This window comes from Staurois parvus, unplaced genomic scaffold, assembly GCF_062004578.1.
Source record: "Staurois parvus isolate SC_StPar_1 unplaced genomic scaffold, SC_StPar_1.0 ptg000422l, whole genome shotgun sequence".
Classification (NCBI taxonomy): Eukaryota; Metazoa; Chordata; class Amphibia; order Anura; family Ranidae; genus Staurois; species Staurois parvus.
Window position 1 is genome coordinate 1,686,244 of NW_028318218.1, and position 18,621 is coordinate 1,704,864.

Below are 18,621 nucleotides of genomic sequence, written 5' to 3' on the forward strand. Positions count from 1 at the left end.
TTGTTGCTCCCTCCTTGCTGGAAATTGCCAGCACAGGAAGAGCAGTGCTAAGGAGACACCAATTGTGTAGCAACCAGCTGCTGAGATTAGCCTTGGCCTCTGTTGACCCTTGGCTCTATACTTGAATCGTTGACACAAAGCTTGCACTCCTGAGTTCAATGAAGTCCACTTTTCCTTAGGAGTCTCTGAGTTATAGGGTCTTGGCAGAACATTAGAGTCCCTGTTCCTTATTCCAGGGTGGTATTTCAAACTGATAAACTGAAACAGAACCCAGATCGTGCCATCAACCATTGATGTCCCTTGCCATCCAGTTTGGCCGTGGTAAGAACATACGTGAGCAGGTTGTTGTCTGCCTCAACCTCATATTCTGTCCCGTACAAGTATTCTTTTAGCTTGTCCATGACAGCCCACTTCAAAGCCAAAACTTTAACTTGTGAGTAGTATAGTTCTCTCAGCTGGGGTAAGGCTTTGGCTCATGTAAGTGACACGTCTCAGATGTCTGTCATGTTCTTGATACAACACACTGGGATTTGTAGCGTGCAGAGAGTAGTGCACATGGCTGTAACTAAAGTGCACTGCTGGTTCCAAAGTGAAGGGGAAAAACAGAGGTTTGGGAGCTCACAGAAGACATCACAAGGAGGCAGAAAAACACAGTAAGAAATAATTTCATGAAAAATAGATTACAGGGCCATTAATGTGGATTAGTGGATGTGTATGGATTATATTTAGAGAATAAGGACATCATTTCGTGTCACTTTAAGTACATAGTGTCACCTCCTGCAGGTGATAAATTGTGTCACAAATATATTCAACCATTGATTTATTATACAGTATTTGAACCAACAAACAAATGTAAACTGCAGCATGATACTGTAACTATTGTTTACAAAGGGGTGCCTAAGGAGTGCCCCACTATCAATGGGGGGGTTGAAGCAGGAATGCACCATTAGTTTAAAGTGAGTATCCGTTTTTTTACTATTAAAATTGTGTCTTCTTCTTCTTCATTTAGGAAATCTGATATGGATACCTCATTACACAAAGATTACCATGATGATCTATATGACCCCATAGCACTTATGAAGACATATAACGATCCTGAAAATAAAGAGTTTTTTGATGCTTTGGTGATACACCCAGGTCGGATGCTGACAAGGACATTTAGCTCCGGTATGTTCAGAATCATTTTATTTCCATCATCAGCACCCAGCACAGTCTTTCACTCTCCTTGTGGGACAGATGGTGTACTGTACCAAACAGTCATAAAATGATGACAAAGGTTGCCAGCTGGCTAAAGGCTCATGCAGTTGAGCAGACTTGTAAATTTCAGTACTATTACATCTGCAAGGAAAATAAATGTATTCTCATGAGCCTAGTTTACACCATTGTGGTGCGTTTAAAAAAAAAGGTACAACATGCTATATTTTTTTGCATGTTAACTTACTAGATCACACCGCAAATGCACATAAATGCAACTCATGAAAAAAAGTCATAAATAATGTCCAAAAATGTACCACAAATGCAAAAGAACTGCAAACGAACTGCACACCGATCATTGGGTTTGCGGTGTAAACGAGCCCTAAATCACAACAGTGCCTATACACCAAGCTATAAAAAACACTGTATACCATACTAATTGTAAAGTGAAACTGTTCCATTACATAAGTTTTTCTACACACAACTTGGAAATTCAGGGGTAATGTATCTACATAATTAATAAAGCAGACTTGAATAAATAAATAAATAAAGTCAAATCAAAGTCCAAAAATAGAGTCCAAAATACTTGAAACAAATCCAAAAGGCTCGGATCCTCAAAAGAGTCGATGATGGATTCCAAATATTCTTCATATACCTCAAACAGAATAAAACCTGAACATAGTGTGTTCTCTTAAGATCTCATAAATGTGCCACACGTGTTACATCCAAAAACTTGAGTGACACAACAATCGTGAACAACAAAATTAAACTAAATAAATCTAAATAAATCCACTGCACACAATAAAGTAAGAGTGCATAATTACCCTAAGGTAAATAAAACCAGCATAGAATCCATAGTAGGAATGGAACTTCATCCAAGTGACATCACCTTCTCTGAATACTTCCCACAGACCTCATAAACAGACCAGGGGTCAGTATTTGAATCAAATAAGACCCAATTTTATTGTAGCAACTTACATAAAAAAGATGAAATCAGCATCCATACAGAGAGGAATGCACACAGCATCAACACTCGGCGGTAGCTCCAATGCAATGGACGTTCACATCTGAAGGAGAGTCTTAAACCACCTCCTATGGTGGTAGATGGAAGTCCCGGGGATAGGAACAGCCGCATGTACCAGAACCAGTACAGTAGTCAGGAGTTTGAAAATGAAAAATAGCAGCTGATTTGCCATGTACATCTGATCCAGATTCTGTCTGCTCTAGTTTTGCTAATGTCTATAGTGCAGGGGTCAGGCGTGTAGAGCATCAAAGACCATCGACCAACACAGACCTCTCAGTACAGCTGCACCCCCAAGCACAAACCCATCAGTTCAGACTCCCCTTCCAACACAGACCCCTCAGTACAGGCCAGTGCCTCCCAGCACAAACCCCTCCGTACAGATGATCCCCCCTCCCCCACAAAATTCTCAGTACAGACTCCTTATCCCCCACAGCACAGACCACCTTTCCCAGCACAAACTGACCCCCCAGCACAGACCCCTCAGCACAGACCAATCCCCCCCAGCACAGACCACCAACTCCCAGCACAGACTAACTTCCCGAGCACAGCTTGCCCCCTCCAGCACAGATCAACCCACCAGCACAGGTTGCACTCCCCATCACAGACCATCAGTACAGATTGACTACCCCTAACCATCCAACTCCCCCCCTCCCAGATGCAGCCCAGTGGTGTATTTACCCATTGTGCTGCCCTAGGTAACACTAAAATCAGACTCCATCCCCGGCCGTGACCACAACCATCCGCCACTGCTGTCCACCAACACAACACCCCCAATGACCACAAAAGAATTTCAGCCTGTGTTCAGCAGTGGTTAAGATGGTGGCTCTGGGTGAAGTGCGGCTCCAGAGGGAGAGGACGGGGCAGAGAGCGGTAACTCAGCATGAAGGATTGACGGCCGGGGCAGCCGGGTCTTCCTCAACTCCAACCAAGGGAATGGCTTGCTCCTGCTGGGGACAGGTGAAGTGTGCAGGGGTAGGAGTGGGGAACCTACAGAAGAACAGCCACCAATTGTGTAAGTTTTCCCACTTAAAAAGATGAGAGAGGCCTGTAATTGGCATCATAGGTAGACCTCAACTATGAGAGACAAAATGAGAACAAAAATCCAGACAATCACATTGGCTGATTTGGAAAGAATTTATTTGCAAATTATGGTGGAAAATAAGTATTTGGTCAATATCAAAAGTTCATCTCAATACTTTGTTATATATCCTTTGTTGGCAATGACAGAGGTCATACGTTTCCTGTAAGTCTTCACAAGGTTGGCACACACTGTTGCTGGTATGTTGGCCCATTCCTCCATGCAGATCTCCTCTAGAGCAGTAATGTTTTGGGGCTGTCGCTGGGCAACACGGACTTTCAACTCCCTCCAAAGGTTTTCTATGGGGTTGAGATTTGGAGACTGGCTAGGCCACTCCAGGACCTTGAAATGCTTCTTACGAAGCCACTCCATCGTTGCCCGGGCGGTATGTTTGGGATCATTGTCATGTTGGAAGACCCAGCCATGTTTCATCTTCAATGCCCTTGCTGATGGAAGGAGGTTTGTACTCAAAATCTCATGATACATGGCCCCATTCATTCTGTCCTGTACATGGATCAGTCATCCTGGTCCCTTTGCAGAGAAACAGCCCCACAGCACGTTGCCACCCCCATGCTTCACAGTAGGTATGGTGTTCTTTGGATGCAACTCAGCATTCTCTCTCCTCCAAACACGACGAGTTGTGTTTCTACCAAACAGTTCTATTTTGGTTTCATCTGACCATATGACATTCTCCCAATCCTCTTCTGGATCATCCAAATGCTCTGTAGCAAACTTCAGACGGGCCCGGACATGTACTGGCTTAAGCAGGGGGACACGTCTGGCACTGCAGGATCTGAATCCCTGGCGGCGTAGTTTGTTACTGATGGTAGCCTTTGTTACGTTGGTCCCAGCTCTCTGCAGGTCATTCACTAGGTCCCCCCGTGTGGTCCTGGGATTTTTTCTCATCGTTCTTGTGATAATTTTGACCCCACGGGGTGAGATCTTGCGTGGAGCCCCAGATCGAGGGAGATTATCAGTGGTCTTGTATGTCTTCCATTTTCTAATTATTGCTCCCACAGTTGATTTGTTCACACCAAGCTGCTTGCCTATTGCAGATTCAGTCTTCCCAGCATGGTGCAGGTCTACAATTTTCCTTCTGGTGTCCTTCGACAGCTCTTTGGACTTCACCATAGTGGAGTTTGGAGTGTGACTGTTTGCGGTTGTGGACAGGTGTCTTTCATACTGATAACAAGTTCAAACAGGTGCCATTGATACAGGTAATGAGTGCAGGACAGAGGAGCCTCTTAAAGAAGAAGGTACAGGTCTGTGAGAGCCAGAAATCTTGCTTGTTTGTAGGTGACCAAATACTTATTTTCCACCATAATTTGCAAATAAATTCTTTCCAAATCAGCCAATGTGATTGTCTGGATTGTTTTTCTCATTTTGTCTCTCATAGTTGAGGTCTACCTATGATGCCAATTACAGGCCTCTCTCATCTTTTTAAGTAGGAGAACTTGCACAATTGCTGGCTGACTAAATACTTTTTTGCCCCACTGTACATATGTAAGCCACAGAGCCACAATATTTTGTGGTCCTAACTACAAATTTTGAGAGCCCTCATAGTAGAGGCACATACAGTCTGGAGAAGGGAAGGAGAATGACGGATCAGGAATAGGAAAATACCAGTTACACTGAGCTAGTAGAAGGTGCTGACTCACTGGGGGTGCTGTGGCTCTCTGAAATTTTTCTTTTTTGCATGTTACTGTGTAAAAAAAAATAAATGTCAGGTGGTCGCAGTGCCCCCAGTGAGTCCGAACCCTGTGCAAACCACATCCCCTTAGTACATCACTAGGTTGCACGATGCTAAAACACATCCTCTTAGGGCTCATTCAGTCCACTAACTTGTGGTAACGTGCTATGAAAGTTGGTGCGATGGGGTGAGATTTATTACTCCATAGGGTGCTGCATAGCATATAGATCCATGCAGTGTTTGAGAGGGAATGGAACCATAGAGAGAATTAATCAAATTAATTTATGACTGTAACTTTGGATGTCTTATATTTTTACGGACATCTATTTGTCACATTTTTGGATACATAACCACCCTGCTCAGTACAGTATGGGGGAGGATGGGTAGGGGTATGTATGTGTGTTGAAGGATCTGTGCCATACAGAACCCTAATAACCCTGAAATGATCACCCAAAGAATGCTGTATTTTCAGTTTGCTGATTTACTGTATTGCCTAAAATTGAACAAAACAAATGATCTGTTTTCACAAATAATCACATTAACCATTTGCAGGTATTCTTAAGGGAGGCACGATGATTGACTTAGTCACTGGCCCAACCCTTGCCCATTTGTTTGTTTTCACTGATTACTTCAAGGAGATCATTATTCTGGATTCAGCAGACGCCAGTATATCTGAAATAAAGAAATGGCTGAAAAACGACCCGGATGCTGTTCACTGGTCTCATGCAGCCAAGCATATGAGTGTGCAAAAGGGGGGAAGGTAAGATCTGTTAAACGCTGTGTATGTCTGAAGCTGCTAACCTAACATTATCATAAAATTTTCAACTCTTGTGTCTACAAGCACCTTTAGATCATGAGATAAAAACTGGCTACACTGGGTGATTATTATATCATATCTATGAGTGTGTTATAGTTCAGGTCTGACCCTAGTGAAAGCAGCGGACTCACTTTTAATGGTAAAATCAGTTCATCTGAGCAGTAACTAAAGTAACCTGGCACAAACCTTGCAATTTAAACTGACCAGATGATGAAAAAATGTATTAGCTGAGATAGACTTCAATAAAAATCAAATCTGGAAGAGATTTGAGCAGGACAGGCAAGTGTTGAAGCCCCTATAAACCTCTGATGGAGAGGAAAAGTTAACCATTAAAAGGAAACCCTGGAAACAGAGAGGTTGTGACCTTTCACAGTTCAAAGTCAGAGAATTAAGTTGACCGGTTTCCTTTTCCTCTCCACCTGCTGTCTAGAGGGGCTTCAGCACTTGCCTGCCTTTCTGAACTCTTATCTCCAGCAGATCCAGACATAGAGGCAGCTGAAATGTTATGTAAATCCTGACTTTTCATGTCAATTGTTGTCACATTCCCTTTAACCTCATTAGCCTCCAATTTGCTTAATGAGCTATTGTAGTAAAGGGCTAACAAGAAGCCTTGATTGGCAATCTCAAACAATTTAACATAAAAATAGTGCAGCGCTTTATAGAAATTATATTCTCAATGAAAAATAAATAAATTAATAGATAAATAGTCCACAGAATTCCAGACCGGTGAAGGTTCCTTATACTAAATAGAAGAAGTGCCCACTCACCGGAAGTGCACTTGATATAGTGCGGTATATAAAATGCTCCTTGGTGTCACTAGGTATACACATCTGGATCAGCGGGCAGAAGGGCTTCCCTCTCACGATGAATCAGGTCCGGGATCACAGGTATTAATGCTCCGAATCAGAGTTCCCCTTAAGAGATATGTGGGTGTTGCTCTTATGGTGGTAGGAGCCTCCCTCTCTGGATAAACTTGGAGCAACACAGTGTCTGGAAAAAAATACTACCCGCACGGGGTCAAAACAAAGAGGTGCCCATCGTGTAGTATGATTTAGCAGATGTTTATTAAATAAAAAAAGGGATGCATCCAACAAACAGTGGGAACGGTAAAGCAAACACTAACCGTCCCAGAAGTGAAATGGTCGCTGGAGCTCCACGATGCTCCGACGGCGTGACGTCAGCAGCACGAGCAGGCTCCTCCTTACGCGTTACGTGCTACGCACATCATCAGAGGGTGAGCCAATAAGTGTTGAAGCCCCTATAAACCTCTGATGGAGAGGAAAAGTTAACCACCAAAAGGAAACCCTGGAAACAGGGAGGTTGTGACCTTTCACAGTTCAAAGACAGAGAATTAAGTCGACCGGTTTCCTTTTCCTCTCCACCTGCTGTCTAGAGGGGCTTCGGCACTTGCCTGCCTTTCTGAACTCTTATCTCCAGCAGATCCAGACATAGAGGCAGCTGAAATGTTATGTAAATCCTGACTTTTCATGTCAATTGTTGTCACATTACCTTTAACCTCACTAGCCTCCAATTTGGTTAATGAGCTATTGTAGTAAAGGGCTAACAAGAAGCCTTGAGAGGCAATCTCAAACAATTGAAGCACAATACAAATGTGAAAGTCATGTAAAAAAAACCTTTCAGCTGTATGTTACAATATTAGTAGTACTTGTGTAGTGCCCTCTGGTGTACATAGTTTGTTTAGCGTAGTTTGAAGCCTGGGTTTAATCAGTGTGTTACTTCAGGTCAGAGCTGGAGGGCTCTACAGGTCAGTTCTCTGGTACCTCCCCCTGCTCTAAAAGCTTGGAGACGTTTCTAAAAGTCAATAGGGGAGGGGCTGATGTGTATATTTATGGGAGTCTGGCCAATTACAGGTAGGAGCAGGGGTGGACTGACAGCTCATTGGGCCCCCGGACAATAGGGGATCATGGGGCCTCTGTGTCCTTGCCCACACTCAAACCACTCCCAAAAAAGCTTATGAAAGGTACCAGGGGCATCTCATGGGGCCCCCTACTGACCCCGAGCCCTCGGCAGTGCCCGAGTGTCCAAATGGTCAGTCCGCCCCTGGGTAGGAGGCCTGGCAGTGTGGCAGACAGCCCATATACAGTATATGATAGAGCCTGGCCAGCAGGGGAGTTGGGTGGAAGATGGAGTGTTGAGAGGTGCTGCTGTGTAGCCTGGGAGGGGGCCCCGGAGAAGGGGGGGGTCTGCCTCCAGGCTGGAGGCTGAAAGCTGAAGGAGGAAAGAGAATAGCTGAAAGAGGGAGCTCTACTGTCCTGCAGTTCACCAAGGAAGGACAGCCTGCAAATCTTGGAGAGGAACAAGCCCAACTACAAAGGCCTGAAAGTGGTTCTATCCACAGCTGCAGAAGAAGAAACGTGTGATTGCCTTTACAGCCCCTGGGCCTACAATGGAGAAGTCTGATTGATGCAAGTTCCTGGCAAGTCTTAAGGGGACAGTACATAGTTTACCTAATGCCTTGTACTGAGATCAGACAGATAGTGTAGCCAGGTGGGCTGGTATTGTATTTATTAAGGGGAGTAAGAGCTCCTACAAGTTGGGGCTTTGCTAATATCCATTCAAGGGGACTCAAAGCTCCTTCAAGCTATCATGTTGGTAAAGACTGTCATAGTTCTGGCTGGAACATAATCAATTTTCTGCCATTTTTGTGATAGTTTAGAGAAGGAAATTGTTCTCAAATTTTAATTTTGCCATCAAGTTGGGCATCCGATAACCCCTTACCCTATCCAAGTTAAATTCCCTAATAAAATTAAAACCCAAGCCCATGAACTGTTTCTTTTGTCTGGTTACACATGGAAAATGGGTATTGCCTGGCTGTGCAGGAAATAAAGAGGGTCCCAAAACCAGGGGCTCTCAAGAGGGTAGCACTACACTTGCTTACAAGTAATATCGTTTTTCATTCACCTGTAAAGGAAAAGCAAAATGTAGCTTGATTAATACAAGGATGACATATATGTTTGCAATATTGGTAAACAGGGAGTTAGAAACTGGTAGGGCAAAAGCCTTAAATAACAGATAGACACTGGTCATAGACATCTGTAATGCTATTTACCCCAAAGTAATGTGACCCTCTTTCAAGTGTTACCCCACAACAGTAAAATCAGTCCGTATATACAGTAAATGCTTGTTATACTCACTGTGGAACCTAAGGAGTTAGTCCTCCCCATTGTGTAAAAAAGCCATTTGATCCTGACTTTTCTGTTCCTCTTCTTGTTTAAATCTCCACGTCTTATCTCCTGATAAGACAGACAAAACCCTTAACCACTCTGCACATGCTCAGTTTAGTGTGTATTGTTAGAGAGTTGTTTTTTTTTTCTTGGGAGAGTGCATGTGATCTGCACTGTCCAGACAGACGTCAGGGGTTTTGCATCCTCCTAGAGCAGAAAAAAACTCCTGCAAGCTTTAACCAGTGCTCTGCTGGACACTGACAGAAGTCACAAGACTGCTCTAACTGCTGGTGAGAAAAGGTATTTAGCAGTTTATATTTACTAAGATTGCACTTCCATGTTCTGTGTACTGTGGGAGACCAGATATAGTGAATGCAGGGTCCTGGGAGACCAGATATAGTGAATGCACGGTCCTGGGAGACCAGATATAGTGAATGCAGGGTCCTGGGTTTGGTATCACTTTAAAGAAATCCAAGTTCATTTACTTTGTTAAAGTTGTGGAATAAGGAAGATTTGGGTAGGTCCTGTCCTCAGTTACTTAATTGGAATTGTTTTGCACAATTCCACAGTGTAGGAGGTTTCAGGTAGTTACAGATACCTGATTGTGAAGGAGAGATAGGTCTAGCATTGGGATCCTGACAAATAGGGATAGTATAGAGATGCTCCTGGAAATCTGTAGGATCGCTCTGGTACCTGGGACTGGACACTTCCAGTCTTCTGGTCTGGAGCAATTCTACGCACTGTGTTGGCTAGGACCTGGTTCTTCCAGGAAAGTAAATTCTGTAAAGCCTCAAGGGTACACACTGAAGGAAACATATCTGAAGCAACCTCCTACATGTAATCCCTGCACTTTTGAACTGCCCTGTTACTGATATATAAAAGCCTTGTTGTATGGAGTTAAACTTTGGAGGTGGAATAATGTATTTGGTGTAACTGCCGATTACCCTTAATAAAGGTCTGGCAACTGTACATTTTGAGAACAATATCTTTGACTTCGAAGTCTGTGCTGGGCCTGACCACACTTAGTCAAGATCAGCTTCTTAGTAATCAAGGTTCAAGTGGTATCATGACTGTAACTTTCTAGGGCTGGATAGCTAAGAAGGTTTAGATATTACCTTCTCATTCATCCCCATCACTCTCCACTTCTCCTAAGTGTAGGAAAGCCATAGGTGCTTCCTCAAGGGTGAAGAATCTTTTAGATGCTCAGTAGTTCAACATTTTGTTAGATAGGATTTTTCAACTCACCATTCTCTTGGTATTGGTCCAGGAGAAAAAACCCTCTAGAAAATTTGGTCTCATCTTTATCACCTCCCTATCTCACACCACTGGGTCTCAACCTTCTGTGAATGGTTGGGCTGCTAAATATTCTTAACTGTGAATGTTACCTCCTTTGATACAGATTGTTGGAGCATGCTTAAAGTGATTGTAAACCCTTACATATACCCAGTGAAGCGAATGGCCTCAGGTGATACACAGAGATAAAACAAATTCTCCTACATAAGTTGTACCTGTTTATTTGTATCCCCCTCTACTCTATAGCCCACTAAAACACACAGATCAAAGGCTGTAATCTGAAATCACACAGGGGGAGATTTACCAAAACTAGAGCACTCAGAATCTTGTGCACCTATGCATAGTAGCCAATCAGCTTCTAACATCAGCTTGTTTAATTCAGCTTTGGCAATAAAATCTGGAAGCTGATTGGTTTCTATGCAGAGCTGCACCAGATTGTGCACTCTTCGGGTTTAGTAAATAACCCCAACACTACTTAACAGTGAGCTGAGTGTGATCTGAGACCTGAGTGAAAGGAATGGACACACCCTTGGACACATGGACACATGTTACTGTTGCAACAGTCCCCGAACCCCCCCCCCCACCAATCCCTTGTTGTGACAGCGGGCCCAGATCTTCTGCCTGCACCCTGTCACAATTAAAAAAAAATGTGGCCATGCTAGTCTCTGCCCTCCTAGCGGGAGAACTACAACTACCATCAGGCATTGCAGTAGACAACTTGTTACATGGGTACATAGTCTGGCTGAAAAAATACAAAATTCCATCCAGTTCTCAATGAACTACCAGGGCACTGATGAGCGTTCAAAGGTAGTTCATTGACTCTTCCTGTCATTTAGTAACTGCCTGCTCATAAGAGGTATGGGCAGACAGCTACACTGACCGTCTCCAGGAGCCTTGCAATGCACTCGTGATCTGGTGGTCAGGAGTGCAATGCTTTACAGGCTCTTAATAAAAAAAAATGCATGTTTTTTCTGCAAAAAGATGTGCATATATATATATATATATTTGTTTTCACAAAGGTGAATTTATCCTTTAAGCATACATCTATGTGAAGGATGTTCGGGTGTTCTGTGCATCCCTGTGCAGGCAATTCCATTCATGTCAATTGGAACGCAGTGGCAACTCCCAATTTAACTTCCATGTGGGTACAGATGCATGTTCCCAAACTCACACTGTCTCGTGTTGGGGACCCACACCTGCACCCACATGGATGTCATATTGGGAACAGCGGCTGTGCCCGTTCAACTGCTGGGTCCTAATTGACATGAATGTGACTGCCTACACGGGGATCGGTGTACGCTTAAGTACATCAATGTAAATAAGGCCTTAAGCCCAATTACCAAGCATGTTACAGTGGTAGTAAATTCTCTTTTTTATTTTTACGTACAGGTAAGCTTACGATAAGGCATACCTGTAAAATGAATATCTCCTAAATGTACATGCAACATTTAGGAGATATTCTAGTGGGTGGCAGCTAATGACGTCACTGGCGCATGCGCTCTGCAGGACACCCGTGCCGTTCCTTCAGAGCTGTGCACCGCAGTTGAGACACCCTCGGCATGGGTGCGAGTGACGTCATTGCGGGCTCGGCCATTCAACAGGCCACAGCCTGCGAACCTGGAAGAAAGATCGGGTGAAGATGGAAGCTTCTGCAGCAGTGACAGTACATCGCTGGAGGGTTTAGATTCCAGGTAAGTCTTTCATAATGAGCTAGTGTGCGGTGCATGCTAGCACATTATGATATTGCCTTGCAGGAAGAAACTTGTTTTTTTTTTTAACAAGAGTTTACTACCAATTTAATGTATTTTGAAAAATTGTTTTCAAACTTTTTAAATCTGCAGCTTTCATTAAAATAATGCTTGGCTATCCTGCCATGAAGGTCCTTGCTGTTATGGGGTGACAACTGTCTGTGAGCTGCGATCCTATGTTGTCCCCATGTGCACCTCTGGTGGTGGCAAGTGACTGTATTGACAAACATCATGCAGGCATGGTCCACTGGTGTTGCTAGCAGGAATCTCACCCGGAAAAATTCCATGCAGCTAATGCTGGAATGTATGCATGTAGACAAGAAGTAGTTAAAAGAGGATGCGAGAAGTCAGCATTACCGAAATGCAACAAAACAGGCAAATGTGGTAAAAACTGTATTTTATGCTACTAAATGACATAATTGTTTTAATATACAATGCTATAGCAAACTAAACCAACCAAATTTTAGATCTGCTTTAACCTTTGCAGGAGTACATGGGAAGAGGAGGAGGAAAGGTTGAGAAAAGCTGTTACACAAGTCTTAAAATGTGATTTCTCTAAAGACAACCCTGTGGAGCCAGTAGTACTGAATCCTGTGAACTGTGTGTTTTCCTCTTTCTACCTGGAGTTTGTTAGCAAAGATCACGAGACTTATACTACTAACTTGGGAAAGCTGGTGTCATTTCTGAATGTCGGAGGTCACCTTGTCATGTTTATCCCCATTAACATGACCTTCTACAAGATCCACTGCCACAAGTACTCTGTTCTGTCTGTGGATAGCGACTTTGTGATAAAATCGATCACGGAGGCAGGATTTTCCATCGTCCATTCTGAGCTGTACCAGTCTGCTATGAGAAGTCCTTTGTGTGACCAATCACACATACTCTTTGTTGTTGCAGTCAAAAAAGAATAAGGGTTGTATTTATAAAAAAAAAAAAACTGAAACTGCATATATATTTGTTCTGTGTGAATGAGGACAAAATCATAATTACGTTTTTTTTCTATTCAGGTTGGGTGTCCTCCATTCCTAACAATAGCGTAATCAGGAAAATACCACATTATGATTATAGGAATCTCTCTCTCTCTCTCTCTCTCTCGCTTTGTATTTAGAAAAGACACGCTATCACAGTTCCACTATAAGTTGCTGATCACTGCCATTACCAGTATAGCATCATAGCTGTGTAAATTCCAGTATATATACCATAGTTTGTAGATGCTATAACTTTCACACAAACCAATCAATATGCACTTATTGGGATTTTTTTTTTTTAGGAAAGACATGTAGCAGAATACAATTGGCATAAATTTATGAAGAAATTTGATTTGTTTTATGTTTTTTATTGGATATGCTTTGTAACAGAAAGTAAAAAATATAATTTTTTTTTCAAAATGTTCTTTCTTTTTTCATTTATATAATAGAAACTAAAAAAAATCCAGTGGTCATCAAATAACAACAAAAGAAAACTCTATTTTTGTGAACAAAATTGATATAAATTTCATTTGCGTACAGTGTTGCATGACCGAGCAATTGCCAGTTAAAATAGTTCAGTGCCGAATAGCAAAAAAATGCTCTGATTATGAAGGGGCTAAAACCTTCAAGTGGCTAATAATCAGAAGTTTATTTTCCAAGTATTTTTTAATGCTTTGTAATCTCACCCCATTAAATACATTTGCGAAACTAGTGTGGGCTTTAAGGGTCTAAGATCTATTACTTTTGTTAAAGTCTCCAATGTTGTCTCTATTGTTTGATCCAAAAAATTATGTTAACAGATTTTCAGTTTATTTATTAAAGCTGAGCTCCATGCAAACAGCTAAATACACATATTATAATATACACTATATTGCCAAGAATCGGGCCTTTCCACACACATGAACTTTAATGGCATCCCAGTCTTGGTCCGTATGGTTCAATATTGAGTTGGCCCACCCTTTGCAGCTACAACAGCTTCAAATCTTCTGGGAAGGCTGTCCACAAGGTTTAGGAATGTGTCTATGGGAATGTTTCTCAACCTTTTTTAATCAAGGCATCTTTTAAAATTATGAACAGTCTTGAGGCACCTCATTTTAGAATGGGGTGCCTCAAGACTGTCCATAATTTGAAAGGGTGCCTCGGGACTATCTTGAATCTTAAAAGGGCACCCCATTCTAAAATGTGAAAAACTATTCAAATAGTTTTATATAACACAGCAACATCCACACATGTAGGACACCCAACGTTAGGCGATTTATTCTTCCAGAGTAAACACACTTTTTGCACACTGGTACTGACTAGCATTCCAATGTTTCTCTTCCTGCCCAGTGTTTTCTCCACCACTGACCTAATGTGACCCCAGAACTGATGGGGAGGGTCAAACTAGGATGCTGTGTAGACAGCTGACATTCTCCTTATCAACTGATGATGCCATTGGTTGTCAGGACACCCTTGGCTACAAGGTCGTAAATGGTACACAATGAGAAACCTGCGACTTTGTGTAACTAAAAGGCAGGCTTGTTCCACCCTCTGGCTTGTATACAAGTTTTGGGCAATTTTTAGACATTTTGCCAAGGCACCCCTGAAGAAACCTCAAGGCACTCCAGGGTTCCTGGGCACCCTGGTTGAGAAAGGCTGCTCTATGGGAAGGTTTGAGCATTCTTCCAGAAGCACATTTGTTAGGTCAGGCATTGATGTCGGACGAGAAGGCCTCTCCGCTCTAGTTCATCTTTGACAAGCGTTTTGGCGCATTTACAAGCATTAAGCACTTGGGGGTTAATTTAATTGGCCAGACTGATAATTTATTCTGCCCATTGAAATGAATTAACACTTAAGCACTAAAAGCACCTAGGGTTAACACGCATTTAGGCTCATTTACACATGGCCAGCGTTTCTGCAGCCCAAACGCTGCTGTTCCTGGACACACTGGCCCTGGGTGTTTTCTTGTCCTGCTAAGAAACGTTACTGCTACTAAAAACTTTTAAAAGTCTATGTGTGCATGGACACATAGCATAGCATGGAAGGCCGTTTGGAAGCAGTAAGAAAAAATGCCAGATGCCCCTAAAAGTGGCTGCAAAAATGCCCTGTGTGCATGAGGACTAAAACTACATTAGGCAGTATGTATTGTCTAGACCAACCTTTTTCAGTCAGGGTGCCCAGGCACTCTGTGGGACCCTCAGGTTTCATCAGGGGTGCCTTGGCAAAATGGCTAAAAATTGTATAAAAGCCAGAGGGTGGATGAAGCCTTCTTTTTAGTTACACAAAGTCACAGGTTGTCATTGTGCTCCATCACAACATTCTAGTCGCCAGCATCTTAACAATCAATGGTGTCATCAGTTGATAAAGAGGACATTGGGTGCCGGCAGAGTATCCTTGTGTGCCCCTCCCATGCCCCTCTCCATCAGCACAGGGGACACATTAGCTGAGTGAGGGACAATGGAAACATTGGGATCCTTGTCTGAACCAGTGTGCAAAAGCGTATTTACTTTGGAAGAATAAATCACCTCGAATGCTGGGTGTATAAGGCAGTGTCTCTCAACCTTTTTCCAGTCAAGGCACCCTTTAAATTAATGCTCAATCTTGAGGCACCCTATTCTAAAAAATTAAAAACTAAACTAATAGTTTTACATAATGCAGTAGCCTCTACCCATGTAGGACATCCAACATTAGAGGTCATTGTATACAATATTCTTTCTTCCTTCACTTTCTTTCCCTCATTCAATTAACAAGACCCCATTGGAATTGGGTGGGAGAGGGGCAAACAAGAACATCCTCAGGTGCCCAATATTCTCCTTATCAGTCTATGATGGAATTGGTTGTAATAAAGCTGGTGGCTGGCCTGCACAGTACCCAAGGATTAAAGCTGAACAATAAAATCCTGCAGCTTTGTGTAAGAAAAAATGGAAGACATGATCCTCCTGCTGGCTTGTTGAAAATTTTTGACAATTTGGGGCAATTTTAAGGCATTTTGCCAAGGCACCCCTGAAGAACCAAGAAGGTCCCCTGGTTGGAAAAGACTGCTCTAAAGGTTGGTTCACATGAGCCACCGCATTGCGGATCACATTGTTTCTTTTTTTTTTTAAACATACTTTATTGAGATGTCACAAAGACATCTCATAAAGTTCAGCTGTCTCTTACTGTGCTGCGCTTCTATAAAGTACTGCATGCAGCTCCTTTTCTCAGCACACTGTGCCTGGACACCACAGCACATACAGTGGTGTGAATAGTGCACATAGGAGGCATCTGCCCTGTCCATGTGGTGGGACTGAGCTGGAATAGCTGCCCAACACAATCCCACCCCATCTGGTGTGAATATTCCCTAATGATACCCATACGCTTGGCAAAAAATCATTTGAAAATCTGTCATTTGGACAGTTCATTATTTTTTCATCCAAATGGGCACAAATCAAAAATCTGTTGTGATATTTTTGAGCCAAAAAATCGAGGGAGAGGTTTGGAAAACTTCTGCTGAATGGACCTAAATTGAAAGGTTAATGTGTTTCTCGCTTTTTAAAAAAATGAACTGTTACTGTTGGTACTGTGTATATGTGACCCAGAAGAAAAAAAAAACAATAAAAAACAGATTCATTTATGTCTATTAAATGGTTTATCATTTGAAATTTGGTCATTACATGGTGGCAATATCGTTTGCTCTCACGACCATGTGTTTGTTTTTTGAAAACCCGTTTGAATGATTATCTGGCTACTGTATGGCTAGCATCAATGCATGGATGTTGCTGCGTTATGTAAAATTATACGTTTAGTATTATAGAATGGGGTGGTTCGAGATTGTACAGAATCTAAAAGGGTGCCTTGACTGAACAAAGGTTGAGAAACACCGGTCTAGACCAGCCTTTCTCAACCTTTTTAACATTGAGGAAGCCTAGTAATAATAACTATATCTACAACACAAGGAACATTGGTGTGAACAAATAAAGACATACAGCACTTAAATGATTTGACACCCAAGGATGCTCTACAAAACAAAATCATTTTCAGTAATAATAATTAAAGGAAACAAATAATAATGGCCAGAAAATGCAGACAGTGAGGATTGTAGTGTTTCCTCACATCACTGATCCATGCTAAAGTGTCCCCTTACATTGATGGTCACTGAAATGTTTCCTTACATTGGTAGTTAGTGGAGAAGGAAGTCCTTAGATTGTTGGTCAGTAGATGAAGGACCACATTAGATTGGTGATCATATGGAAGAATATCCCTTACTTTGGTGGTCAATAGGAAGAATGCCCTCTTAAAAAGGTCATTGACATGGACGAGCCTCCCAATTTCACTCTTCGGAAGATGTCACTTGTTTAAAATGGTGAGTTTTGCAAAACTCCTTTATCCGCTCCAAACCATTCCTTTGCTGCTTCATCATGTCGACATACAACGGCTTCATACAGCCTTATCCAAATTTCTCCGGCGCAATCGTCGCTCTCGTATAGTATGTCCTTACAAAAACTATGTCTTCCGAGGAGTGAAGGGGGGCCAACCTACCTAATATTAGAGCATATAACTTGTCATGCTTACTTAGAATATGTATGGATTGGTTATCCCAGACTGCTAGATATTCCAATTTTTCTTTAGAATCACAAATGGTGTTTTCCCATAAGCTTTCTGCCATATTGCATTGCAAACTGCATTCTTTTCCACCAGATATAAAGCACAACTTACTACTCAGAGACACTCTAGTAGCCTGGAAGGAAGTAAGAATCAAGCTGGGTCTGTCCCCTTGAACTTCCTGTTATCTCCCGATCCATGGCAACCCATCCTTCCCTTTGCCTCAACTTCATGCCGCCTATGCTACTTGGGCTCAACAGGGTATTTGACACTACCTCAGGCTCAGCTCTCCCCTTCTCTCATATTAGCAAGTGCTACCAACTCCTGCCCCATCACTTTTTAATGTTTCAGCAAGCCATAGATCATATCTCAAGTACATGCCGGAATAGACCAAGAAGATTCTGAACGTCTATGGTGGATGTATTGTTGGAGTGGAAAACATTTAAGATCTTGAACATTTACAAACCACTGAATCTATGCCTGTCTAAGTCCCTCTACTCCTTCTCTGCGGCCTCCTCGAACAAGGTTATTCTCTCCATTGATGCACTTTCTCGGATATTAGAGGGATATGCCACCATGTGTGCTTTCATCACCAAAGAATTCTGGAGAGAGCAACAATTTAAAAACATGCACAGAGCCTATGTTCCTCATCTACCATCTCCACCTCTTCAGATTCAAAACAGCTGCCCCCTGTGCAAATCTCCAAGACCCACATTGCTACACAGGTTGTGGCATTGTCCGTTCATCTTGCAATTCTGGAAACAACTGGAGACATTTGCTGCTTCTGTCACGGGTTATGGCTCGACACAAGTCTGCTTTCTGCTCATATTTGGCAATTTCCCCTCTACACACCTGGAGCAATCCAGACCTCAATTGCTAGCTATTCAACGCAATAAGGCTTGGCTAGCCACTTACTTCATGACTGCGCGAAGGATCATTCTCAGAAAATGGCTATCCTCCACTCTGCCTTCAGTTCCTTCAGTTCAAGCAAGACCTACTACATCTTCTACGTAGAGAGAAACTTGACTTAGATTTGTCACCAAAAGCTTTGACATCACGGTTCC

The 18,621-nt window shown here is 42.5% G+C and overlaps 1 protein-coding gene across 1 annotated transcript in view; it reads left to right on the forward strand.

Annotated features, from left to right (window-relative positions):
- The window catches only part of LOC149454602 (nicotinamide N-methyltransferase-like), a 33,837-nt gene extending 20,132 nt beyond the window's left edge, over positions 1 to 13,705 (forward strand). Inside the window, exons 2-4 of the mRNA XM_089687239.1 lie at positions 1,010 to 1,167; positions 5,539 to 5,746; positions 12,517 to 13,705. Of these exons, the coding sequence (XP_089543365.1) occupies positions 1,020 to 1,167; positions 5,539 to 5,746; positions 12,517 to 12,940 (780 nt within the window). The 5' untranslated portion in view covers positions 1,010 to 1,019 and the 3' untranslated portion in view covers positions 12,941 to 13,705. The remainder of the gene's footprint in view (positions 1 to 1,009; positions 1,168 to 5,538; positions 5,747 to 12,516) is intronic.
- Positions 13,706 to 18,621: the final 4,916 nt, after the last annotated feature.